At 37.9% G+C, this 27,624-nt stretch overlaps 2 protein-coding genes across 4 annotated transcripts; one reads left to right on the top strand and one right to left on the bottom strand.

Annotated features, from left to right (window-relative positions):
- Positions 1–295: 295 nt before the first annotated feature.
- Positions 296–15,679, bottom strand: LOC144632283 (indoleamine 2,3-dioxygenase 2-like). The gene is made up of 16 exons (XM_078490898.1): positions 15,556–15,679; positions 12,838–12,936; positions 12,078–12,197; positions 11,189–11,240; positions 10,458–10,524; positions 10,183–10,197; positions 8,749–8,848; positions 8,513–8,533; positions 8,151–8,247; positions 6,210–6,261; positions 5,945–6,011; positions 4,590–4,671; positions 3,849–3,956; positions 2,769–2,865; positions 1,945–2,021; positions 296–1,736 (listed from the first exon to the last, which is right to left on the bottom strand). The coding sequence occupies exons 1-16, from the start codon at positions 15,637–15,639 to the stop codon at positions 1,609–1,611; spliced, it is 1,266 nt and encodes a 421-aa protein (XP_078347024.1). The 5' UTR covers positions 15,640–15,679; the 3' UTR covers positions 296–1,608.
- Positions 15,680–18,617: 2,938 nt separating this feature from the next.
- LOC144632277 (uncharacterized) lies at positions 18,618–26,538 on the top strand. 3 transcript variants are annotated; one of them, XR_013566878.1, is made up of 7 exons: positions 18,618–18,849; positions 20,850–20,955; positions 21,521–22,109; positions 22,931–23,028; positions 23,588–24,016; positions 24,811–25,689; positions 26,106–26,538. XR_013566878.1 is itself a non-coding variant. In XM_078490887.1 (6 exons), exons 1-6 carry the CDS (start codon positions 18,791–18,793, stop codon positions 25,102–25,104), a joined length of 1,575 nt encoding a protein of 524 aa, XP_078347013.1. In that variant the 5' UTR covers positions 18,618–18,790; the 3' UTR covers positions 25,105–26,538. The 3 variants fall into 3 exon arrangements, 1 of the variants encoding a protein (XP_078347013.1); XR_013566877.1 differs by having other exon boundaries at positions 24,811–26,206; positions 26,241–26,538; XM_078490887.1 differs by having other exon boundaries at positions 24,811–26,538.
- Positions 26,539–27,624: the final 1,086 nt, after the last annotated feature.

Genomic DNA, 27,624 nt, shown 5'->3' with positions numbered 1-27,624 from the left:
AGTTTCTTGATAATTAGGCTATTTTACAAACTTTTGAATAGTCAACAACAAGGAATAACTGCAGAGTTTTAACTTCTTGATCGTACCACTAACTGCTATATAGAGGATAATACATGGTTGCGCAGAGATATGAATTTGCATAGCAAATTGCATATTACGAACGTTCCCGAAGATTTCCCCAAAATTTCCGAAGATGTCCGAAGGTTGCCGAGGAAGATCCGAAGATGTTTCGACTTAATATCGATAAACTTTGGCTCATTGAGTATTGAAACTTAGAAACTCTTTTAGCTGATTGGTCAAAATGATATCACACATGTGTGGATGTCATTTTTATCCACACGTGATACCATTTTCATCGATTTGCTACCACTCGCTGTACCACTGCAGTTTATATAATAATACTATTTAATAAACCTTCATAGTGACCACTTTTTGCACAAGTAATATTGCGGTATTTTATTTTACCGGTATTTTGCAATTGCTTCGCTATTTTGATGTAACATTTAATGCAATTATTTTCATACAAGCATAGCAAAATAGCTTTTGGCTGAGATAATTCAATCTGTATTAAATAGATTAAATACAATAGTAAAAATATGTTTTTCATTAATTAATGGATTACCATCCAATGTAAAAATTTCACAGAATATACTTGCAGTAGAAGTGTTAACTTAAGGGGGAGTTATTTAAAACTTAACTCGTAGTTCGTTTTCCATTAAAGTTTCCAAAGCTACTTTTTTTTCCAATGCTGCCTCCCCCTATTTTAATATCAATAAATATGAAGCCTAAAGGGCTGCAATTCCTCCTCCACCCAATACCCAAAAGAGCAAAAAAGAGTCCACTTTCACTTCGGGCCCTCATCTTTTGAAGCAACAGAACCCTTATCTTCACTTTACCCAGTTCCCTTTAGGCACCTTTAGTTGCATGTCGCATCAGCTGATTAACTTTTTTAACTGGTAATTATGCTAAATATATGGGAAATTTTAAATTTGACTTGACATCTAATTCTGTTAGTTTTTCACACTTCAAAGCCAATCTTCGGGAGACTAATCACTTGTCCTTATTGACCTTGACTTCTCTCCCATCAGACCAAAATCTTGATCAGTCAAGCAACGTGAAAACCATTATAACCAGTATAAAATTTGAACACAGATGGATTTATTCGTGTTGTTTCACACTATCCTGGAACAACACCAGTTGCTGACTGAGATGCTTGAATGTTCTGAAAATGAAGCTTGTGAACACAGATTGATTTAAAAAGCTGGAAAACTGTTTGTGTTCACAGGCCAGTGGATATGATACTGGTTTTGTGAAGTATTATGAAATAGAGCGGTTTTCACTCGAGTGTCAATAGTAATTTTCATTACTACGCTTCCGGTGATTGGTTTAAACTCTCGCGCCACTTTCTCAACCAATCAGAACCAAAATCAAAACCAATTCTGACTCGCTCATGTACGTTTTTCCGCGTTTTGTGCTTGCAACGTGTATTTGCTTCGAGTTTTGATTGGTTCACTGGATTGTCTATGTCCTTTGTGACTGGCCAGATAGATTACTCTGCTTTTGGTTTTAGGACAATCAATTGAAAATCACTCTAATAAATTGTTTTTATCATAAGTCACTGACAATTCCATTCACTTCCTTCTTTGATTCTTGTGATGAATCTTTGTCTGTGTTGTTATTGCAACTAACAGCGCTAGCAGTTTCATTTCGGATCTGCTTCAGGAAACTCATAAGACCTGGAACATTGAGATCATTAAAATGGGTCAAAAAACATAACAAAACAACAAGACTACATGTAAAAAGACTTAGGGAAACTAAACATCAAGGAATGAAAATTGAAACATGCCAAATATAACATCCGAATTTTTGCCAAATTAAATAAACCATGCGTAAAATTTATTAACAAAAGAATAATGTGAGGATTCTCTAAAATAATCAACTCACCAGATCCTCCAGTGCCCCTCAAGGCCATTCCTTGTTCATTGTTTTCTTTCCCCCTGTTTGCTGGAATCATGATGTATCTATACACAAAGATGTTACTATTTTAATTTCTGGAAACTGCATATGTACAGCTGTTTTGAGAAAGGTACTCCAAGCATAAACGCATACCATAAAATTCGGGTTATAAGCCCTGGGCTTATACAATTTCGTAAGGGGTTTTGGGTGGGCTTATAAATGGAGGGGATTATATCCGGCAGGGCTTATAAGCGGAATAAAAAAAATGTTTCCAAACCAGCCACGGCAGTGTTAATCGAAATACGTTTTTAAGTCCAAAAGTCGTATTAAAGCAACATTTAGCCCTGTTCAGTACTGTCATCCAGTAGAGGTGGGCTTATAACCGGAATTTTACGGTATGAACAGCTGTTTTGGGAAACGTTCTCCTACAGAAGTATAGAACATTATGCAAAATTGCCAACAGGTGCAATCACGATGGTTACTGTTGTCAGCTTGATTGAAATTCACAGTGCTAGAGATTGAGAAAGCAAGAAATAATACTTTCAATTGTGATGAAATGCCATGAACTTTGATCAAGCAATGTGACACTGCCACTTCCCACAGTAACTCACAGTACCCTTCAGCAGCAATGTGTGCGCTTATGTGCTCCAGTCTGTGGGACAATCTTTCTCAAAACAGCTGCATAATTATTTGCACGCAAGTATATTTTAAGTCTGTTAATAAACACGTCTCCTAATTACCATAACATTGTTGGGTCAAGAAGATACTAAAAGAAGTCAATCAATTATATCTCTCTGATTTATGCTACTAACCTTGCTACAACTTGCAAGTGAACATTCCTGAAGTCCTTTAATTTCTCCACACAATTGTTGTACTCCTCAACAAGGTTGGGATCTCCACTCATAAGGGCTTGACGTACAAGGTAAATGTTTATTGTTAGAAACCAGGGTCCAGTTGGTCTAAGGGTGGATAACGCTATCCACCGGATAAATAGCTATCCATTTACAGTGCGACATGCCTTACCGTGGCCACCAAACAAACTTCTTTACAAGTGTCATCTTGTAAACTTTTACGTTTTCACCGCGTTTTGTTGATAAATACGATGTAACAAGTATCCATTTTATCGTATTTAACTTTGCAAGGAGGCATGTTTGTCAAACAAATAATAAACTTACGAAAGCACACTTGTAAAAACGTTTGTTGGGTAGCCACGGTCCGTCCCGAAAAATGAGTTAATTTTTCCAAATTACAACCATTTAACCAGAAATTCTGGGAGCAATATTGAATGGAAAGGAAATATATTCAGGGAAGAAAATTTCGAAATTAGAGGTTCTCCTCTTTTTTTGGAAATTTTGGAAAATTTTTCATTCCAGTGCATGCACAGTCTACCAGAAAATGTCGATCTTATTCATTCTCACCCTCGTACCCAGGGTCTTCGTTCTCTTTGACCAGCGGTTGAGAGACGGCGACCCTGGCAAGTTCCGATTTGAAGTCCGAAAATGTCGGACTTCCGGTTGCATTGCACATGCCTAGCTTTCAAAAGCCTGACCAATGAACTTTTTGGTGTTTCACTTACGGTCAGTTTTTTTGTTTTTCAAGCCAATAAGATTTGATCCTGCAACGGAATCTTTGAGTCGCTCGTTTCGTCCTCCTCACAAAACTAAAAAGTAAGCCAAGGACCCCAGAGGGAAAGAGGAAGAGAGGCAGGCCAAAAACAAGCTTGGCGCAGTAAGGAACGAAGACTCGAGGTACGAGATTGATTTATTCTTCACTGGAAGTTTCAGAAGTTATAAGTGGAATTTTTGCCCCCCCTGCTTGTTAAATCTACATGTATAACTCATAAGGCATATAATTTATATAAAAAATCCAGTCATTCCAAAGTTTTAGCTCACCAAACTTTCTGATGGATGGCCCATTTGACACAGCCTCTACAAATGCACGATGTTTAGGCGGCATGTAGTAACGCATTCGTTCCAAAAACTGACCACCTGAACATGAATCTGAGGAAGAAGAAGACTGTAATAAATTTGATGTCGGAAAAAACTTTAAGTAACTGTTACAATTTCCCTGCATGCGAGATCTTCTTTCGTTGTTAGTTGAAAAATTTGGCGGAACTGTACAATTCAAATAACAAATTCCTTAGCTGATGTCTTTAACCAGTAATTTTTATCCATATCCCACTTTTTTTTTTTTTTTTTTTTTTTTTTTTTTTTTTTTTTCTTTTTTCCCCCCATTTTTTTTTACCCCAATTTTTTTTTTCTTCCTTTTCGTTTTTGGGCCCCCCCCCCCCCCCACCCCCCCAACCAACGCCCCCCAAAAAATTTTCGCGTCCCGAGGGTGTCCGCTTACAAGCTGATTTTTGTGATCTCACTGCATACATCTTACGTTCAGAAATTGTCTAATGCCTTGGTAAAAAACATCACGACTAGAATCAGCATAAAACATAAATTAGTTATAAAGCCAAGTTTGAAAAAAGTTTAAGAACTCATTTAATTTATTTGAACGTTAGTGAGAGGTTAAGTGGCCTAATGGATAACATGATGCCAACTCTGGAATGATCAGTGTAGGTTAAAGCCAAGCTTTGTGGTGTTTTTGGGTATTGGGAAATTCTAACATATCTAACAATTTCCTACCTGTGTCTTTGGAATGTGATACACCTAATGCTGCATCCAGAACTTGAAAAACTGACGACTCTGCTGCACTTCCGCCATTATACTGTCAACAAACCAGCAAATTATTCATTAAAAACTACCAGTTCGTGACAGATTATACGACCAGTATGTAAAAAAATTAATGCTTAAACTATATACAGCCAAACCTGTTAAATACAGACTCCAGGGCTCAAAATGATTTTTGGTTAGTAAGTAGCCAGTCAAGTTGACCGGCCAAATTCGTTTCTGACCAATGAAAATATCAAAAATAGAAGTCGCATTTGCTGCTCGTTGAATCGTCTTTGTTCGCGACTGGTTGAAAAGGCCCGCCATTTCTTCACTGTTTTGCCTTTTCTTATTAATACCCCTGTATCACTCTCAAATCAAATGCCTTGTTACCAACTGTTCGAACATTTTTCCATGCATGTTCTTTTCGTTGCGTTTCGCATAATACTGCAGTATAATACTGACTTGAACAAAACAACACGGGTCTTGAAGAGTTTGCTCTGATACTGCATATTAAGTAAAAAATAAATATCGCTCCTGCACATGTTCACTCCAAAGTTGTTAGAGTTAATTAACATTATAAATTGGTGTAACAAATTTTTCTGGTCCGGCCGGTGCATGACCTATCAAAATGACTGGCAGACTTATGTCTGTCTGGACAAATCATCATCTTGACCGGACATCGTCCATTGACCGGCCGTTATTTTGGCCCTGGGCACCAAGGGACAGGGAGGAGTGTTTTTATTGTGGAGATTAAGAAAAAGTACCAGGAACCCAGGGGGGGGGGGGGGTACTCCGGCTTGTAAATGACAGAGATGATCGAAGGATTTTTTTGGGTTTGAAATTTTCGATTCCGGGATTTTTTTGGGTTGGAAAATTTGGCAAGTATTTTTCTTGGGTGACTTGATTTGAATAGGGGATTTTTTTGGTGTATTAAAAATGAACTAAAGTGCCTTGGTGCGGCCTTGGAGTATTTATGGTGTGATGAAAATAAAGAAACACGAGCGTTCAATTTTTTATGATTTTCTTTGTGTTATATTGTTGCCCCTCCTGGCAATTTAGGGGTAATTTGACAAGGGATTTTTTGGGTGTTATTTTTTTGGTCCAGGGATTTTTTTGGGTAATGTCGGAAGACCAAAGGGATTTTTTTGGGTCCTGATTTTTGCCTCCATTTGATCATCCACGTCATTTACAAGCCGGAGTACCACCCCTGGGACCAGGAAACTGCTTTTTTACATGCAAAACAAGCACTTTGGTCTACCATTCTAACTTGAAAAGCAATGACAATCTTGGCCAGGAGTCAAGTGCATAAATTATATTAAATAACTTACTTGTAATGGTCTTTCACTAACACCTTCATAAATAAGACCATCTGGTAAAGCTGGATTGCCATGCCACCTATAAATGACAAAAACATAACAGCTCTAGCTAACTTTTAATGTTTTATTATGGCTTAAATTAATTTCTGTTTAATATTAAGTATTTTTTCAAAACCATGTATCATGAAATAAATAAATGTTTTCATTTATTAATGGTAGGGACAAGTCCTGTTAAAGAAATGTGAAAACTGTAAAGTGTATTGCAAACTCTACTTACCCAGCTAGAAAGGGCCTCAGATCATGGTAAAACTCATCAGGATCACAAACGTCTACAAAATAATCATGTTTTAATAATAAATTATTTATAACAATCTCAGGATCACATTTTGGAATACCATAAAATTCCGGTTATAAGCCCCCCCCCCCCTCCCCTCCCGCTTCTAGGCCCATCTACCTGGAAACAAAAAAATACATCCATTATAAGCCCCCCGAATATAAGCCCCCCCTCTGTCGGATGGGAGTACTGAAAAGGGCTAAATGTTGCTTTATTATACGTTTTTAACTAAAAAGCGCATTTCGATCAACACTCCCGTGGCCCGTTTCGCAACGTTTTTTTTTTGTTCTGCTTATAAGCCCTCCCGGATATAAGCCCCTCCGCTTATAAGCCCACCCAGAAACCCTTATGAACTTGTATAAGCCCAGGGCTTATAACCGGAATTTTACAGTATAACTTGCTCAAATGGCAAGGCAGTTAGAACAATTTGTGTCTGTATTCCCAAACAGGAGCCTGTTAGCAGGCTAAATATTTTTTTAGCTGAGAACATATTAATAATAATTAGGGATTACATATTTGGGACTAAAAGTAAACAGTTCTGCTTAACTGTAAAAATGATTGCTATAATAGTTACTCCTTCCCAGGTGCAGGGAAATAACCGGTAGATCAGAACATGTTAGCCTTTAAATTTGGTTTTTTTTTTTTTTTTTTTTTTTTTTTTTTTATTTCTCGTTTTTTTTTCCCCATCTTTTTTTTAATTTTAAAAATTTTTTTTTTTTTTTTTTTTTTAATTGTAAAAAAAAAAAAAAAAAAAATTTCATTTATTTTTGCTTGTAAAAATTCCCTCTGGGGGCCAAAAAAAAAGCCGAGAGCGCAGTACGGACTGGAATCACTTTAAAAGCTTCTGATCAGATCACACAATATTGCCAAAAATTTAAACAAATATTAAAATAAAAAAAAAAAAAAAAAAAAAAAAAAAAAAAAATATTTTTTTTTTTTTTTTTTTTTTTTTTTTTTTTATTTTATTAAAAGAAAAAAATTTTAAAAAAAAAGTTTTTTAAAAATAAAAAAATGTTAGAGCGCGGTAAGAACGCTGACCATGTCCCTTTAAGTTCTTTTGAATTGAAACTATTCTATTTTTTTCTCAATTTGGTTAAAAATTCGAACAATGTGTTTACACGGTGATAATGCATTGGTTGAATGTTATAAGTTAAATTAGCTGTACCAGCTCTAACAAGCTAATCATAAGAAGTACCCGCTGGTAATAATGACATTTACTGTAACTTTACAAGAGGTGCAGCAACTAACGGTTATAGTTCACTAGACTCAGGATTGAGATGTCCAAGTCTCAACACTGGCTTAACCCTATATTTTAGGCAAGGCACTGCCAAGCCATCTCTTTCTAGCCAGAAGGGGGGTAAGGGGTAGGGGTAGATAGCAATGGACTATTATCTCATTCAGCAGGGGTGGGGTTAGGGGTAGGTGCCAAAGGACTATTATCTTATCCAGCAGGGGTGGGGATAGGGGCAGATGCATGCAGCAAGGGACTATTATGTCATCCAACAGCCTGGAGTAGCAATACTCTTCCTACTTGATGTTGTGGAAACCAGAGACACCTCCTAGTTATTGCCAGCCCTGTAAGCCATCTACAATGGGCGCCAAAAGTGTTGAGACAGTCGGCACTTTTTGAGTACCTTACACAAATTTTACCCCTCACCCCTTCAATATTACCCCCTCCCCCCGAAACAATGTTGGATTTGCTATCAGCAAGACTTGCCTCATTTGTGTACAACATTGAAAAGGGGGAGGGGGAGTGGTTCAAAAGCGGCAGCAGATTAAAGGTGGAAAAACGGGAATTTGAAATTAGTATTAATTTCATCCAACTGTCTCAAGGACTTTTGACGCCCATTGTAGGTTTGAAGACAGAATTTAACCTTTACTTACCGTAAATTCGTAGGAAAGCTGTCTTGAGTCTCACTATTGTTTCTTTAAGTGACATCAGTGCTTTCAATACTCCTGTGCTGTCACCATTCACAACTGACTGACAATAGAAATGAAAGGAAATCAAGGTTAACGCTTATAAAGACCAAAATTCAACTGCTTTAACATGCCAATAATATTCAATTTTTGCAGGATGGTTGCAGTATTTTAGCGAGATTTATATCAGTACATATTGTATATTTTTTATCTGGCAGAATAATTTTACATGACCTCTTTATTGTACATCAGATTATATATCATTAAAGAGTATATAATTTTTACATAAATGCTATTATTATTAAAACGTAAATAGAGTATCATCTAACCTTTTGTCCGTCAATGATACTCTGCAAATTAAAAGAAAAAATATTAATACAATAGGTAAACAAACACCTCCAAAGTGCATTGTTGAGTTATGTAAGCATGTATGGGATTTGTAGAACGTGCAAGAGAAGTGCTTAGAGAAGCAAACAAGTTAAGCTCTGTCTGCAGGTGCACATTCACAAGGTAGCCAGGTCCACATTACCTTTAACACCAACAACAGTATTATGTTTAACCTTACATGGTATCCTTTTCCAAACTCTAACTCAACTTGAAGAGGAATTTTCACAAATCCTTCCTCAGTCCATGTTCCAGTCATCATAACAGAGAGTTTTAGGTTGCTGATTACAGAAACAATAACAATTATTAAATGTTACATATCTGCTATGACAAATAATGTTAGATTGTGCAGTTCCAGAAAATATCTGTACCCACCCCATGGAAGGTCATTGGAAATTCCGAGGGGGTTGGGGGGTCTAAAAAACCAAAATTATTAAAGGAAAGTATGGTCGAGGCTTAACTGGAATTTCCAGAGGGGTGGGGGATTCAAACCATAAAACCTTCCGTAGGAGGGGTATGTTTTTTTTTTTCTGGAGCCACACATTGTATTCCTTATTATGTGCATTTTGGAACTGTAGTAATAACAAGTGACAACAACAACATTTTACATGAAACCTGTTTTCAAGGATAACATTGCCTCCCCATTGCATTTGTAACACTCCGTAAAAACTAAAATCTTAATTTAAGACGTTTCGTCTTACCTCAGCACCAGAACAATAGCTGACGTAACTTCTCAGCTGTTGTTCTGGTGCTGAAATAAGACGAAGCGTCTTAAATTAAGATTTTAGTTTTTACGGAGCAAATTTAAGATTTGAGACTTATAACACTTATATAATTATATAATATGAATTAAAATAGTTGTCAAGGTATTTTTGGACATCAACAAACTTTAGTTAATACAATGATGACTTGGACAATAAGCTGAGTTGGAGTTTGAAAAGATGAACGATGCTCTGCAGGTCTGAGTAACCTAGCTGTTACACCGTCCTGTTAGAGCAGTTTTCAATTGAGTGTCGTAAAACCAAAACCAAAGTAATAACTCTGGCCAATCACAAAGGACACAGACAATCCAGTGAACCAATCAAAACTCGAAGCAAATACACGTAGCTGGCACGAAGCACGGGAAAACGTGCGCAAGCTAGTCAAGATTGGTTTTGGTTTTAGTTCTGATTGGCTGAGAAAGTGGCGCGAGATTTTTAAGCCAATCACTGAGCGTACTAATGCAAAACCAAAGCAAGCGCAATTTACTTTCGACACTTAAGTGAAAACCGCTTTACAGCTGAGTCCATTTGATTTTGGTTTCAGTTTAGTTGATATTTTGTTGTACCTTATATAAATCACACCACTATATGTTTTACAAGTATACTGTTTTACATCATATATAAATGTAAGCTGTGCTGCAATAATTCCAAAACAATTGACTGTCCTAATTAGAACAAAGATTTCTGAATTCAGTAAGAAGAACATTTCATAATTTTTAAGTTTGAACTATTCTGTTGTAAGCACGTAAAGATATGGCGCTAGAGAAGTGTTATTATTATTATTATTATTATTAATATTTAATTATTATTATTATTATTATTATTATTATTATAAACAGGTTATCATAACTTACTCCATGCTAAGAGGCCTCCAGTGATTAAAGGTGACAGTAAATGAAATAAAAAAGAAAAGAAATTACTTATTAGCAGCTAAAAGTAAATAGCATATAATATTTAGTCATACATGTACCAGTATATAAAAATAAAATTATTTTTAGCATTTTTAAACTTTTTTAAAAGTTTAAAAAAACCTTTTCAAAATGCCACTAGCCACTTTAGTGAATATTGTAAAAGTAATTACATATAAATGATGGGTTGAAATCTTTCACGAAATTTTGAAACAGCTTACCGGCTAGGGTCAATATATCTCCAGTTGTATAGGGCATAGCTACAGTGTGTTATTACAGGAGGAATATCTAGAATTGAAACAAATGCCAGTTAACTGTAGTTTAATAAAGAGATAAATAAATTAAAGCACTATTCTTACCCTTGATTTCTTTAATAATTGATTAATTTATTTTGGGCATAATCATTTTTCCTCCCTTTGTTTTTTCCACTGTCCTGTCAGTGTAATAGGTGCTAGCTTCCCTTGGTGTGGGGTTCATTAGACTGGGGTGCCAGGATTTACCAGTCATAGGGGAGGGGAGAGAGGGGAAGGGATTTGCTTAGCAACTTCCTGCATGCATCCATGAGCATGCTGTGCTATTTGCCATCTGTTAAATGAGCATTCTTATCAGTCCTGCACATGAGGGTAGCATATAATTATAGGGGGTGATCCCATTTCACGCACAAATTTTAACCAAATTCATACGTCACGTTTACTTGAAACAGCAGAATTCACGAATTATGCCTCTTTCTAGCTATTTTCACATGTCCCAGTATATTTTTTGCCCTATTTTCACACGTCATGGACTAATTTTTGCCCTTTTCACGTGTCACGCATGAACCTTAAATTGCTACCCTCACATATTTCAATTAAAAACACTAACCCTCCCCCACCCTTCTGGCCTTCATCAATTAAAAACATGATTAACAAAGACTTTGAAATTGTTGATTAATGTCAGTAACATTCTCACTAACCTAGATGATGTGCCACTGCTACCCAGGGAACTGCTAAGCACTTTGGAAGAATCTACAACAAGAAAATCAAGTTTTTACTCTATGATTTTATTCAACACTTATTGAATAATTTTTTTTTTTTTTTTGGTTACAAAACTTTTAATTAAAATCCAGTTTGATTTTTAGCGATCATCCTTATTATACTACAAACCAAAGGAAAATAATAACATCGGACTGGTTGTTCCTCCGACGCCCCAACGTCGGGTGTTAATTTTGTCCCTCAGGGCTCGGCGGGTGATCTCCTGTGGGTTCGGTCATTATATATTATATTTGTGAGCTTGGTGTCTGGCGGTGACGTCCACGGCCGCACGCTGGTGGCCTTGGGTGGGCGTCGAACTTGTCAGATCTTCGGGACTGAGGGCGGGGGTTCGCCGGCTGGGTTTTTTTTTATTTTTTTACTATTATTTTTTTTTGTGGGTTCGTCCTGGCCTTTCATTTTTATCGTTTTTCTTTTCGGATTAAAATAACACTGATTTCCCATATCCCCTCATGCCTATTCAGGCTATATTTTGTCGGTCTCTGTTCGTGCAGTTCGTTGTTGTTCTTCTTTTGTTTCTGTCTGCTGTATTTTGTCAAGTCTCTGTAATCGTGCAGTTCATTGTTGTTCGTTTCTGTTTCTTCTTCTGCTGTTTTTCCGTTACTAGGCAACAATAACCCAGAGCTTCGCGAGGCCCTGCGAGTCACGTATTACTAGTAATTTCAAGATACCGTAACAGGTTGGTATGGCAATGGATGAGGGACCTAATTGCTGAGCTGCAGTAAATGAAAGAAACTGGAAATGAAACTATGTGGTAAATTAAATTCTGTATAAGCTGTACCTTTACAAAGTAACAGTATTACTCCACTGTACCTTAGCTACTCCTTTGTCTCCTTTGCACCACACATAAGAATGAGAAATACAAGCAAGAACCAAATGAGCTCTCTTCCACTCATCTTCTGATGATAGCTTGCTGTGGTCTAACAAAGGAAGCTACAAAAACCAACAATATCCTTTGTATTGAAATTAGTGTAGGCAGAGCCCGTTAGTTGTGTAAGTGTTGTAGTTATTGTATTGTTGTAATTATTGTGTGTTTGTAATGATAATAAAAAAAAAAAATAAAAAAAAACAATATCCTTAGGCATGATAATTTAAGATGGCCAAATAGTCTGAATGGTTCTAGCAACCTGACATTATTTAGGGAGGGTTGGTGTAAAAACAAGGCACCCCACAGTCAAATTCTCCTGATCCCCCTTCCCTCAAGGTCTGATCTCACTCTCATAAATGTATATAAAGTGCCACAAGACAATTGAGATATGTGTAGTTAAAGTACCATTGCATTAATCATTATTGCAAGATTACAAAAAATGTCCAAACCAACCCCATGGAAGGTCATTCTTGGAAAATTGAGGGGGTGGCGGTCTCAAATGGAGAGTATATATGAAGCTACCGAGAAAACTGGAATTAATCCAGAGGAGGGGTTAAGTAAGTAAGTAATCCAGAGGAGTGGGAGGGGGCTCAAACCAAAAACACCTTCCGAGACATGCGAGGGGTATGCATATTTTCTAGAACAGCATCTTTCAATCACTTATTGGTCAAATTGATATAAAAATAAATCTGAACGCTTCCTTACGTCTTTAATCTTTTGACGCAAATCTTCTGTCTTTTTCACAAGTTGAGGAAGATCTCTTGCGACTTCTTCCCAAGGAGAAAAATACTCTGGCAGACATTGCTAAAAGAAATTGAAACAATTTGATATCAATATTCTAGATAAATTACTTGTTCCCCAACCACTGTTTGTGTTTTTTATCTTCACCACTTTTGTCTGTTGTGAATAATAATTGTTGAAAGGTTCAGGAATGCAACTGTTACAGGCCCGTAACCAGGATTTTTCCTGGAGAGGTGCGTAGGAGCGCCTCCGGTGCGAACTCCTGAGCGCCGCAGGCGCGAAAACATAGGGGGTATGGGGCCGGGGTACCCTGACCCCTAGGAAATTGTGAAAAAATAGGTTATCCGAGACAGCATTTCGTGCGTTTTGAAGACAGTTTGTAAGGAAACAAGGCAGGTAAAAGTGAAGGTAGCAATGACAATAATCTGGTACATTTTTAAATTCAAATGTTTTGTTTTAGAAAAGAACCTTGTAAACGTAATGTACAATTTATTTAGCTGGCAATGACGGCGTTATATAAAGGAAGAGAGGAAAAAGATAGGTTTCTTTATTTCAGTGTCATATGGTAATTAAATAAATCTGCCCGAGATTCGGTTCGTTGATCTGTTTAGCACTGTGGCAAGCTCCAACCTTCTTGGGTGCATCCAAGCCCAACAAGTACCCAGTTTCCTCACTTTTTTCTAGCGCCTGGAAATATTTATGGACTTTGAACGGTTCACTATTCGAGACTATAAAGGCCATTTGGTAGAATGTATAGTTGAAATTAACTTAAAATCACACAATTTGGTCAAAAATATACCACACGAATCTTGAAATGGTGGACCTTCAACCCAAAGGACCATATTGAATGTAAACACTCCAAGTACAGAATTACAATTCCATTTATGCTTCAATTTACCCACAAACTCTCAAATTGTTAAACAGAATGAAACGTGTGCTGTGCTCCGTTCGTAAAGGCAATGCAAACAACGAGATGGAGAAAAAATGGCTATGTGAAAATTGACACATAGCAAAAATTTTTGTTCCAAAAAAATAAAAAAAAAAAAAAAAAAAAAAAAAATTAAAAAAAGGGTTTAAAAAAAAAAAAAAAAGGGGGGCCGGGGGATTTTTTCAAAAATCTCTTAAATTTTAATGAGTCATAACTTTGCACCCATTTAACCCAAAAAACTCAAACTTTTCAGAATAGATAATATTTCATATATATTTAAGTGCCACCATCAGCGTTTTAAGAAATTTGATCAAACAACAGAAATGAATAACAACCATTTTTGCATAAGGTCTATACCGGTTTATTAAACTCTGAATATCCAATATGTTGTGAACTTAAACTTTCGTTACAAACATGTATTGCCATCGAAGGTGAGGGCAATAAATTTATTTATTTATTTATTTTGAAATATTTTTTTCACAATGAGCGGACTTCCAAGGCTCGTGGGGGGGGGGGGGGGTGCGGACCCATCGCACCCCCTCTCCCTACGGGCCTGTGTTAAGTTACTTGATAAAATTCTGTAGATGGGTTTTGTTTTAATATGGTGTAGCATAAACTGTTGAAGCATGAATGGGCATTATAATGCTTAATGTGGCATAAGTGAGACCTTTCCTTGTTGTATACTGCCTAAATAGGCTAATTCTGATATATAAATATTCTAACTTGGCTCTGAGGCTTTGGGGAATAAAACAAAAGAATGATTTATTCACTCTTGAACCTAGATGTGATAGCTTTTGTTTTAATAAAATTTTTACTATAGACCTCTTTAGCTTCGTTTGTTTGTTGTCCCATTGTAGACCACGTGATGCTACCCTTGAGAATTATTTCTTTTAAATTCAAACAAATTCATGTGAAAATGAACGAATAATTTCCAGAAAGACAAAGGGACAATTCTCGTAGGATTCAATTTACTCGTAGGATTCATTCGATAATCAATAAGATAACTCCTCTTTGAACACCCGAGACCTGAACAAGTTTACTAACATGCGCATGCGAAACCGAGTTCAGTTACTCCACGAGTTACTCCAAAAAGCAAACAATCTCTAGTGACTGGATGTTCGTGTTTTTATGTTGAATTTGTCAACGAATCAAAAAGTATTTCTAGCTTTTGAGAGAGGAGATAAAAGGTAACACAACGAAATAGCTGTAAAAAGCTGTAAAGCACAATTAGCTCTGTATACCTGTATTTTGCTTGGGCCATCCCAATAAAATGTTAATTTCGTTTCCCATCGTCCCGTCTCTTGTGATGGTGGGTCGGTAGCTATAGGTCAAGTCGGTAGGTCGTGCAAAAAAAAAGAGAAGGCCGGGCTGCTATGTAAGAAAGCCTGATTACAAGGTCAACTCGAAAACGTGGTCTTTTCGTTCGTTATTCCTTATCAAAATAACGTAGTATCACGTCATACCAACTGTTGTTACTAAAAGAAGAGATCGTGTGCTTGTAAATTGAAGTACTTGCTTCTTCTTTGACTAGTAAATCTGGAATTTTTTTTTACTTTTCAAAAAAAATGGGTCGGTCGGGCGATGGGAAACGAAACATTTTATTGGGATGGCCTTGGTGCAGATTTCCGCCGAGGCAGGTACGTACTTTACCTTGCAATCAGCAATCAGGCACGCCGGCCTATTCTTTATACAGGAACTACAATAACTCAAAGCAACTACTCTTCACGTAATAAAAAGACTATAAGCTTACTTACTAAAGGCTCTTTCTCTGGAATAAATCCAAAAACTGCCGATACATTAAATTCCCGTGGAGAAGGAACTGTGGAAACGGAAGCCATTGATGTAGCGGGGAAGGAGTCTGGAAACGACTGAAAGAAACCCCCTGCGTGATTGCGTGAACGTGATGAACGTGGGACCTGCGCGCGTGTTAGCGTGAGTGTCGCGGGCTGTGTGTAGCCAGCGAGCAGGCTAGGCTCTTCTCGGCTACTGGGCGTGGAATAGGGATGTACCCAAGAGGCCATGTTAGGGTAAACCCGAAGGGCAACACGGGGCTAATCAGTTAGATCTTATTTTCTTTAAAGATGTTGTTAACGTGATTCGTGAAATCGTCTAAAAATATATATGCGATTCGTGATTTGAAGGAGAACAGGGTCGCTTTAATTTAAAGGGCGTTAACAGATCCAACAGTCGAGTCATTAAAGTATTTTAAGGGATTATTTTTGAAAAGACATGGAAAACCCTTTCTGTGAAGCAAATTAATTAGGAAGTTTGTTTGATGTAGCAAATTGCGTAGCAAATGTGTTTGGTGTAGCAAATTGCGTAGCAAGTATGTTTGCCGTGGTGTAGTAAATTGTCTAAATTGCGTAGAGGGTCCTGAAGGGGTAAAATGGGAACTGGGATTTGCCTATTTTTACTGGGATTTGCATATGTTTTCACTGGGAAAATGGGATTTGGGTCACTGGGACTGGGATTCACAACCAGAAAATGGGAATGGGAAGCACGTCAGTACACGAAAAAAAAAACATATATTTCAGGCTCAATAATATTCCTCAAGGCATAGTTACAATGTTGAAAACTCTGAAACGAAACCAACGCCTGCACGCAAGTGTCTTTCAAGTGGCGCAGGCGGTCAATTTTCCTGTCAGTGATTTAGTTACTCAGCGGAACAGCTATGACTGAGCATGCTCAAACTAGCGTAATCCAATATGGGCGATGACACATCCTCGTACGTACCCAGGGTCTTTGTTCCTTTTGAACAGCGGTCTGGAAACGAGCGAGCCTGGAAGGTTCTGATTGCAAGTCCAACAATATAGGACTTCCGGTTGAATTGCGCATGCTTAGCTTTAAAAACCATGACTCAACGATCTTCTTGGTGTTTACATCCGGCCAGTTTATTGTTTTTTTTAAACAATAAAATGATTGCGCAGTATGGAACGAAGACTCGAGGTACGTGATTGGACGAAATATGTGACGGCAATTCCTCTACTAACCTAGTAACACACGCGGAAAATTGTGAATAAGGAATTCCTCTGAACTGCTAACTCAAAAAACTGGAGAAAACGTTAATACAGATGTGTTGAGTTGAGAATTTCAGGAAACGATTTTAACTGGCAGAAATAAAAACAGGATTTAGGACAATTAAAACAACACAGTTACTACACGTATAGTGCGTTTGAGCCTTGATTTTTCATGCACTGGGATTTACCAAAAATTTCACTGCTGCGACTGGGATTTGAGCAAAAAATAGGCTGGGAAATGGGATTTAGGCAAAATTCTGGCTGGGAAATGGGATTTAGAACCCCCCCTTCATGACCCTCTTTTAACAACGCGAACAAAATGTACGCGTAATAAAATTAACGCGAATTTAAGAAAAGTTCTGGTTAAATCCTTATAGTGAAAAAGTTAACGTCAATAAAATTAACACGAATTTTTGAAATTCGCGTTAATAACATGTATCGTTAATTTCCTATAATAAGGTAGTTTTTCTTCTGAGTGGCTGAGAAAGTGGCGCGAGTGTTTGAAACCAATGACTACGCGAATTTTTGAAATTCGCGTTAATAACATGTATCGTTAATTTCCTATAATAAGGTAGTTTTTCTTCTGAGTGGCTGAGAAAGTGGCGCGAGTGTTTGAAACCAATGACTACGCGTAGTACTCGCAAAACCAAAGCGAACGTGAATCACTTTCGACATTCAAGTGAAAACTGCTCTATGCTGTTTAATTTCTTTGTCGTGTATCAAGACGGCGCGAATTGTTCCCTGCATGTCTCGTGAATTTTATTAATAAATGTTGTACGAAACTTTAAAATGTATCACGTTTGAAATGGTACGCCATTGCTTGTACAAATTCAACCGCAATTGTAAACGAACTCACAACTGATGATGATCGTTGAACGATCGAAACATGTATTGTTGCAAATTAAACGTTGTTTATGCTCTAATAATATATACAATCACTAAAAAAGTTTTGTTGCTTGTTCTTCCCACAAGTATTTTGCTACAAAGGGTACAAGTTGATAGCTCCTTCCTTACTCGTTGTGGCTGTGGCAGATCAAGACGTCATTACTTCAATAAAATAAAAACAGGTTTACATAATGATGGTTTGCATTAAATATATATATTCTATTTCTGTAGGCACGTAAAAAAAGTACCATTTTCTACCGAAAGCCGTTTGAAAGGATCACTTTTCAGTTTTGTTGAATATGGTGAACGGGTAAGGGATTTCAGAAAGGAAAAAATAGTGGTACCCTCAGGGGTGCCTCACCCTACTCCCCACCCCTGGAGAAGATTAGATCTTCTTTATTGCTGCCCTTCAGAAGAGGTCACCCTGTCTTAATGTTTGCAATTGTCATTATTATTCTTAGAAACTATAATTCTTACTTGCGTGCAAATTATCATGTCGCGCGTATGCTCAAAACATATTTTTTCTACCATTGTCGCTTTAATTCTCTGCGAAAAGTTAAATATTCGTAGTTCTAACTGGTAAAATGCTTGTTGGGAAAAAATGTTGCGAGACATGCTGGTTTCTCAGTGTACGTGAAATTTGTGACGCAATTAAATTGAGAGTATATTTCCTCTTTCACAACCCCGTGGCTAAAGTCCTAACTACACGATTTGTTCACGCAGATTTATTTGAAACAGCGGTTTTGAACAAGTATATATTAGGTAAATATCCAGTAATTAAAGCGATCCGTCCTGCTTCCCGTTAAATACATCGTTTTTGGCCCTAAATTAGGTCATCAAAAAGGCATTCCAGCCGAGCTGTTCAAGCCTGGCCCACTTCCGTTATAGTTCAAATCAGGCCACTTCCGGTTGACCCTTCGTGATTTTACTGAGCCTCTCTTTCAAGACGAGACTGGCATTGTATAAAGGTGGCGGGAGTAATTTTACTGGGAAAACTCGAAGAAGACGTGCCTTGTGAATCGTCAAATTGTGGTACTCATTTTTGTGGCGAAACTGTGCAAAGATTCAAGTAAAATTATCGCAAGATATGACTGGGATAGGATACAAGTCAATTTCTTCGGGTTCTTCTGCTGTTCCTTTGATTAGGTGCGTTTATTCCCGAAATTTGGGAAATGTTTGTTATGAAAATGGGTTTGTGATGATCGCGAGATTTCGATTCTCTCTCGAGAGAACAACTAATCGGTTTTAAAATAATTATCTAACCAGCCTATGTGTAAATATACAACCACTATATGAATTTATTTGCAGGGCTTTTGCTTTGAGCTCAGAATATGTGAAACATGCGAGATAACCCACGTAATCGTTCTTGTGTGTCATGTTCGAAAATATTTTTGACTTCTCGGGGATCGCATATCGATCCACTGTGCCAGAAATGTGGTCAGTTCAGTTTCGATCGATTTCCTGTTTGCGGTTTTGTTTTGTGCCTTTACCAGGAATTACATGCAGTTTTGTTACGGTTTACCTCTTATTACAAACAAACTCGCTGTATTGATGGAAAATATTTACTTGAGTACTTGCTAATTAGTCCATTCAATTCGATTTCTGCATATTGTGGATGACTGTTTTGTGCCAGAAGCTGCTGGATAGCTAGGCATGGTGTTCTTATGCACATACCACCTTATGCAATAACACATATGGATATTAAAAATATTACTGGCTTTCTCCTGGGTTTGACAGACAGGGATATGTGGGGAATACACCTGGATTAAGGCAGATTCAGCACTTTGTAAAAAGCTTAAAGGATAGTGTAACAGGAGTATTTTAACAATAGAGTGTTTCTGTCGAGGAACTATTGGCTGATAGTTGCCCCGCGGAAATTTGATGTTCTTAAAACAAATATTAGCCCGAGAAGCGAAGCTTCGAGGGCAAATATGCTAGTTTTAAGAACATCAAATTTCCAAGGGGCAACTATCAGACCGATAGTTACGAGACAGAAACACTCTATTGTCTTTATTGTTCACCACTAAATTTTTTTCCGCGCGCACATACAAAAACAAGCATTTTGAATTAATAAAAGGCACGGGTGCGCTCGGGAGGGCACTATGGGCTGTTAGCATAACCACACTGACCTACTATTGGTAATCGCGCAATCTGATTGGCTACACAGGTGCCTACTATTGATCCGTAGAAGGCTCTCGGAGCGCGCGCTTAGTTTTCGCTTAATTTTATCAATCAAAACCTTCAATAAACCAATTCTAGCGATATTCTGAGTTTAATAGATCGGTCAGTGGGTTATGCTAACACAATTAGACAGCTCGCTCTCGGTTTCTACCGGCTTTTGATAGTTGACTCGGGGCTTCGCCCCTCGCCAACTATCAACCGGTAGAAACCTCAAGCTCGCCGTCTAATTGTTAAATAGTGCCCTCCGGCGCGCGGGCACTATCGCGTCACGTACATACAAAAACATACAAAAACAAGCATTGTGAATTAATAAAAGGCACGGGTGCGCTCGGGAGGGCACTATGGGCTGATAGTGCCCTCCGGCGTGCGGGCACTATCGCGTCACGTGTTCAATTTAAACCAATCAGAATCGGAGAAAATTTAGTGGTGAACTATAATTTGTAATAGTGTTATTGTTGAAAATTAGAGGAATAAATTATTTTCCGTGAAGGATAATGAAAGCCAGGGGGCTTTGCCACACAAGATTTCCCTTTAGAAAAATTATAAACACCTACATTGTAGACTTATAGCGAGTCTTACAAAAGTGCGAGGCATCAAGGCATGCAAGCCAAGACAGCGAGGCATGCGAGGCAGAAATCCCCATTCCAAATAAATAGGCTAACCGCAAGCTAACTATAGGCTAACTGGAGTGCTATTTAAGCTAACTGTAGTGACATTTAGGTTAACCAAAGTTCTATGTACATGTAGGCTGCTAACCAAAATGGATCGCATGCCTCGCTGTCTCGCACTTTGATGACCCCTTCTAAATATCGCTGGAATGATTATATAAATGCATATACAAATGTAATAAATTAAAAGGTTGGAGCCTGATCTATTGATCAAATCTTTATCAGCAAATAAATCTATGTGGGAAAACTTTAAGGTTTGCTTGAGCCATTGTTGACTCTGTTGATTGAATTTTGTAGGCCATCTGTGTTCAGACAAGTCACAGATTTTGCGAATGTTTTCAAGGCATTTATTGGAACCAACTGGATTGGTCTACCATTTGCTTTCAAACAAAGTGGAATTGTGGTAAGAATAATGTACTGCTTAGTGTTTAGCCTGGTTTTCAACTGCGGCATAATGGCAAGGTCACATAAATGCCAACAAAACTCCACGTTGTTGAAGTTCACTGAGAACAAAGCAAAATTAGCAACACAGCAGAAACGTGACATAAGAAAACAAATTGATCTTCTCTTTTTTTTTATGTCCAGTTATATATGCTGTTAATGCGAAGGGATGAAGGCATAATAGTGCATTGGACTGCAAAATAAGTGTTCCAGGTTCAAGCTTTGGCTGGGGTCATTATGTTGTTCTCTCAGACAAAACACTTAAACTTACATAGTATCTCTACCGAGGGGTATAATTGGTAGCAGTGAACTGTCACGGCAACCTGACAGAAAGCTGGAGGGGGTGGGGGGGGGGGGGAGGGTAGTATATGGACTAGCATCCCATCCAGTGGGAGTAGCAATACCCCTACATGTAGTTTCTTCATGATGCGGAAACTGGGTTACCATAAGCTGTGGCAATTATGTTTGCCACTCTGGCACAGAGTGCATTGACACGTGTGTAACTTCTGTTACATTTAATTTTTCAGCTTGGTTGTGTTGGAGTACTTATTATTGCACTAATCACTGATCACTGTTGCCAGCTGATTATCAAGTGTAAAAAAGCTGCTGTTCAAAAAGTCCTGGACACAGTCCCACAGTCAAAAGATGTTGAGTATCAGACTATAAATATAACACCAATTAGAAACACTGTGGAGAAACGAATGTTGTTTGGAGAAATAGGAAGGATTGCTCTCGGCAAATGGGGAGTGCTTCTTGTCAATGTTGCGCTTCTTGCCACACAGTATGGGTTCTGTATTGGTTATTTCATTTTTCTGGGTAATACAATCTCGTCAATGTTTCCCACGACTAAAGAACCCTACGTGAATCATGCCGTTGTGACGCAATCACCAGCAGCACAAAACATTTCTAATGGTACCAACAACTCAACGATATTAGTTCCAAAAACACATTTGGTTAACCACGCTCCTGCGTTTGCTATTCTTATTCTGGTGCCGCTGGTACCACTGATACTGTTTTCATACATAAGAAGTGTACGTAAGCTGGGTCCAGTCAGTTTTGCAGCTAATGTGGCACTCTTGGTTGCATTTCTCTCTGTTGTTGGATATATGTTGAGTGGTAAGTATACATTTATTTCTAGACCATTAAATTTATTCAGTGCATTTGTCTGGATTGGAGTAATCTCTAGAAAGACTACTGTCGCTTTCATCTGAGCACGACTACTCCCTGCCGAAACATGATCTAATTGGGTAATTTAAATGTGGCACGATTCTTCATCAAACGTTGAAGTTTGGCAGACCATAACAGCAACTTGCGTGCTGAAAGGCTGCTCAACACATTCCAGTTTCAAAATGGCAGAAAAGGTTGGATATAGAGACTTCTTCCGAAAAATTAAACCTGACCTGTGTCAATATGCGTTTGCAGGTTCACTTGAATCACTTCTAGTGTGAAGTTTCGCCTGTACTCAGTGTTTATGTTGAGCATTTTGAGTGTGAAAGTTTGCGTTACGGTCTGCTAACATTTGATGACGAATCCTGCCACATTTAATATCCAATAAAATTTATTAGATCATGTTATGGCAGCAAGTGTCTGTTTAGGTTGTCAAAATCTTACCTGTACAGTACCACTAGTCAGACAAATATAACAATTAACAGTAGAAGCCTGATTTCTCCAACCTCCAAGGGAAACAATAGTGGTTCAAGAAATAGGGGAGTTTGAGATATTGTGGGTTGAAATTGGGTGAAAATTACAATCTGTAGGTTATGGGTTTTATACTTTCAATTGTGTTAAGTGGCTTTATAGAATACATTATTTCAAGATGCACACAAATAATTTGTTGCTGAATTGTCTGCCTTTATGTGTTCTCAATGCAGGCAATCTTTCTGGGGTTTTTCTTCTCTTTACCTCCCACAACAATGATATAATTAAATTCTTTGCAGGTTTAAAATTCAAACTGAAGGAGCTCAAGCTCGCACATTGGGCAACATTTCCAGTGTTTTTTGGCCAAGTGACCAGTGCTTATGAGGGCGTCGGAACTGTAAGTAACATTTCTGGTTTTGTTATTTTAGTAATAAAATAATGTCAAACAGAACAAATGGGAGTGATTAGAGATTCAAGTTCATTTTTTAATGCTAAATATTTTATTGTGTAAGTTAGACCCGGTTCAGACGCCGATCTTTTCATGAGCCGAACTTAATTCCTTGAATTAAGTACATGAAAAGATCGGCGTCTGAATCAAATTAGAACGGCTATTTCAATATGGAACGGCTCACCCGTTCTTCCCGCCTGGCTTGGCCGAGAATTTCGCCTGTGGAACGCCTTTGGAACGGCTTTGATTCAGACGCCGTACTTTTCATGTGCCGATCCTAATTCATAAATTATTATAATGTATTTTGCCGCAGTTTACCTCAATTATTGGAACTGTATTAGGAACGGCCTCGGAACGGCCAAAAAGTACGGCGTCTGAATCAAGAGGCATACTTTTGTCAATTTGGATCGGTCCAAATTCGAATTGAGTTCGGCTCATGAAAAGTACGGCGTCTGAACCGGGCCTTAGAAACTATTTCTAACCAGAGATTCCTTTTGATTGTTTACAGTTGATTCCCATAGAAACAAGCATGGCAGAGAACCGACACAGATTTCCATTGTACCTGCACTTTGCTATTGGAACTCTTTCAGTTATTCTTGGCTGTTTTGGTATACTTGGATATGTTGTGTATGGTGAAGAAGTGAACCAAATTGTCACAGAAAGCTTTCCTTCAGGAATACTTATTCAAGTTGTGCAGTGCTTGCTGTGTTTTGCTATACTTTTGACGTACCCACTGCAAATCTTTCCAGTAATAGAGATCATTGAAGGGTGGATTTTTACTTCGGAGTGTAACACAGTGGAGAATTCAAATGACGAAACAAGCTCAGAAAGTGTTGAAAATGTTTCTTGTCAAAACATGTCTCAGAGGGTTATTGTTGGATCAGCCAGTGAGAGCTCCAGGTTGCTTGCACCAGAAATACCAAAACAGAAAAGCTTGGTACGTAAAAACAAGTAAACTGTCATAGTCATAGCAATTTTTCCTAGGCAATTCTGTCTAAAGAGGAAAGGGGCAATGAGGTTAACCCTATGCAAAGCACCAACCCGTGAAACAAGGCCAGACCACGACATTGGGAACTCAGTGCCCTTCTCTTTGCGATAAGTGTGTGGATTCTTTAACATCCCCTGCTGACCATATAACACTCAAGATGCAGGAGACAGGGCCTGTCATTTATTGTCCTTATCTGAGAAGACTGGAACATCTAGCCATAGGCAGCATGTTCTCATTTGTTGTTTTATGACCCAGAGTGTTGGTACAGTCTGGGCGTGAACCTGAGACCTTCCACACAACAGTCTGGTGCTCTACCAACTGAGCTAACCTGGTCGGCGGTTGGCTTAAAATTATTGAAAAGTAAAGTATAGTCATGAATGAGTTATATATGAACGGCGATAGTTTTACTATAGAAAAAAATATCATTGCTGTTGTGTTTGCAATTTATAAGCAATATTTATTGCATTACAAAAATTGGAGTTGAGCTCTGGCCAAATAAGCCACTGGGCTTGGGATGATTATTCCTACATGAACTTGTGCACGTTATTTTATATTTTAAGAGGAGCTATGCCTTTTGTCATGCTAATCCACTGAAAGTAATTGTATAACACCTTAAAATAAGGTTACATAGATTATAACTGGTCAAGTGGGGGCATGTTATTTGTTTAAACAGATAACATTTTTTGTGCATGATTCTAATCCTGTCAATGTGACTAAACTTAAACCTTTTTCATTTATTGTAGGCAAGAAAGTGGAAAAAGAATCTACTACGGACCTTCCTAGTCTTAACGACAGCTGGCATTGCTATTGCCTTGAAAGATGATTTTGCATATGTCAGCGCTATTGTTGGTTCTATTGGAAGTTCCACTCTTGGCTTCATCTTGCCTTGTATATTTCATCTTGTACTTTGCAAGGACTCCAGTTCAAAACTGACCAAAGTGAAGGACTGTTTATTTATTGCTTTCGGCATCATTGGAGGAGTGATAGGCGTAACAGTCACAATAGCACAGATTGTTGAACAGTTTACAAAGAGTTAAACTACCATAAATAATTAATCGACAGCAAGTTGTGTGCTTGGGACAAGTTAAAATAATTCATGAACATTTTTATTTGGTGTTGATGAAAGAAACACAAAGTGTCTAATGTAAAACCCTGCTTTTAAAAACATACTTAAAAGCCATTTCAAAGTTGTTTAAGCGTAGGGCTTTAAAAGCAGTTCCCTGTATTATAAGGCTGTGTTCACACTTGGTGCCTGAGCCCAGTGCCCAAATACGATTTCTGCAGGGCACTAATATGAACATACTATTTTTATGTGCTCATTCCATAATTTGGGCATGGTGCCTGTGCCTGCAATGGTACTTGGGTACTTTGGTTTCTGTGTGTGAACACGACACTATTATTTAATAACCCTTTAAGCCCTGATAGTGCCATTTGGCACATGAGGTCATAACTTGGTCAATATCTGTCTGATCAATTTGAATGTTTGCCACCATACTTCCCTAAGGGTGCCCAGGTACCAGTGCTTGGGCACTACCCGGTAAGTGTGAACATGGCCTAATAGCCAGTGATTCCAGTTGTTCAAAGGACAGATTTTTGCTATCTGCAAGACAAAACAGTACCCAGTGAATAGGGCAGTTTGTTTTATCAAAACTTATCCACTGGATAGGATTATTTTCAGTAGATAGTACAGTCAACTCTCGTTATAGCGGACACGCTCGGGGCGTCGTTTCGTGTCCGTTATAGCGAGAGTCCGTAATAACGGTAGTCATTTCCAGTCAAACCTTGTTCGTTGGGGATCTGGATTTTGTCCGTAATAGTGAGTGTCCGCAATAGCGGGGTGTCCGCAAGGCGAGAGTTGACTGTATTATCCACCCTTTGAGCAGATGTTTAGAATTGCAGGATTTGCAGCTTGTATGTCAATATTTTGGGTGTAAGTGCCAATGGCTTTTTTGTCCAAAATTGAGAAAAAACTGACAAACAAAGGAGTTAATATTAACAATCTGAGGGAGTCAAGTGGTAATATTAGTCAATTTACCAGAAGAGGTTTTGTTAATTTTGGGAAAAAGCAATGAATTTTCATTATTTATGACTGCCTCGCAGTGGTACATCAAAATGTGCATGATGTTAATTTTATAATAAGTGATGCCTCAATATCTGCTGCTAATGTAGCTAGGAGATGATGATTGATCATCTTGCTGCAAATGTGTTATTTAATTTTTTATTAATCAATTTGCAAGTCTGCCAGTATGTTGACTCAATGTGAGGAAACCCAATGATGGAATGGGGACAATGAGAGATAGATAAAAATATAATTTATTTACAAAACATTGTTTTACAGCAAATTATGGTCTCTTGTAATACAATTATTATGTCAGATAAACAGAATATATTTTTTCCAATGGGTATTTAGCTTTTTTAGAAAAGTAATACCGTAGTTGGTGAAAATGGATAATAAAACATTTACTGAGAGAGTGTTGTTTGGCTCAATAGTACTACAATGTAATTTTTAATGAAAGTGGAATCTGCTTTTGAGGCTCATGACCCATCAGGCCTGTTCTTATCTCAGGTTAAGAGTGAAGTGACTAGGAGTATCTCTTCTCCCCTCTGCATGGGATGCTAGTCTATTGTCTTTCTGTGAGCAGTCTCTTTCCCAAGCATACAGCCTGTGAGAAAGCTTGCTTGCAGGTCACCTAGCATGCAGTAAAAATATGTGCAAGTGACACCAATCAAACAGCGAAGCCACTGGAAGTGCAGATGCAGAAAGAAGCGAAAAAGGAAAAGTTCCCCCTCCTTTTTCCTCCCATTTGCATCATTATAACTTTTCTGATCACATTCTTGCCCATCAAAAAGGTTATCCCAGCATTTGTTTTGAATTGTGTTTTGTTCAAGAATAGAGCAGTTTTCAATTGAGTGTCGTAAAACTAAACCCAAAGTTCTCACTCTGACCAATCACAAAGGACACAGACAATCCAGTGAACCAATCAAAACTCGAAGCAAGTACATGTTGCCAGCATAAAGCACAGGAAAACTTATGTGTGCGAGTCATGATTGGTTGAGAAAATGGTGCGAGATTTTTAACCAATTACTAAGCGTAGTAATGCAAAACCAAATTACAAACGCAAATACAGTCGAACCCCTATTAAGCGGCCACCCATTAAGGAGGCTCGATGTAGTTTTTTTAGCCCTGGGGTGGTCGTTTTAAAAATGAAAACTATCTAGGAAGCCAATGTTTGATTTTTGCCAAAATTCACCATAACGATCAAATATGACCAAAGTTTAATTTTTTACTGGTCACTTAGTCACAAAGGTTACCATAGCAACGATTGTCATTTTCTTTTGTTTTCAAACAAGCTTGATATTCTCGAAATCTAGATTGACAATTGGTGTTTATTTTTTGATATGTTAAAGTACAGTGGATTGACTATCTTAGACAAAATTTCAGAAAAATCTGTAAGAGCGTTTTAGAGTTAATCAAGAATGAAGTTTTTTGTAACTTCTTGTAGTTTCCTACAATTGGCAGTCGATATATTTTGCCAAATTAAAGCAAAAACTCTCTC

Source organism: Oculina patagonica, chromosome 12 (genome assembly GCF_052425735.1).
Source record: "Oculina patagonica isolate OP01 chromosome 12, crgOcupat, whole genome shotgun sequence".
NCBI lineage: Eukaryota > Metazoa > Cnidaria > Anthozoa > Scleractinia > Oculinidae > Oculina > Oculina patagonica.
This window is presented reverse-complemented; position numbering and strand designations above follow the sequence as displayed.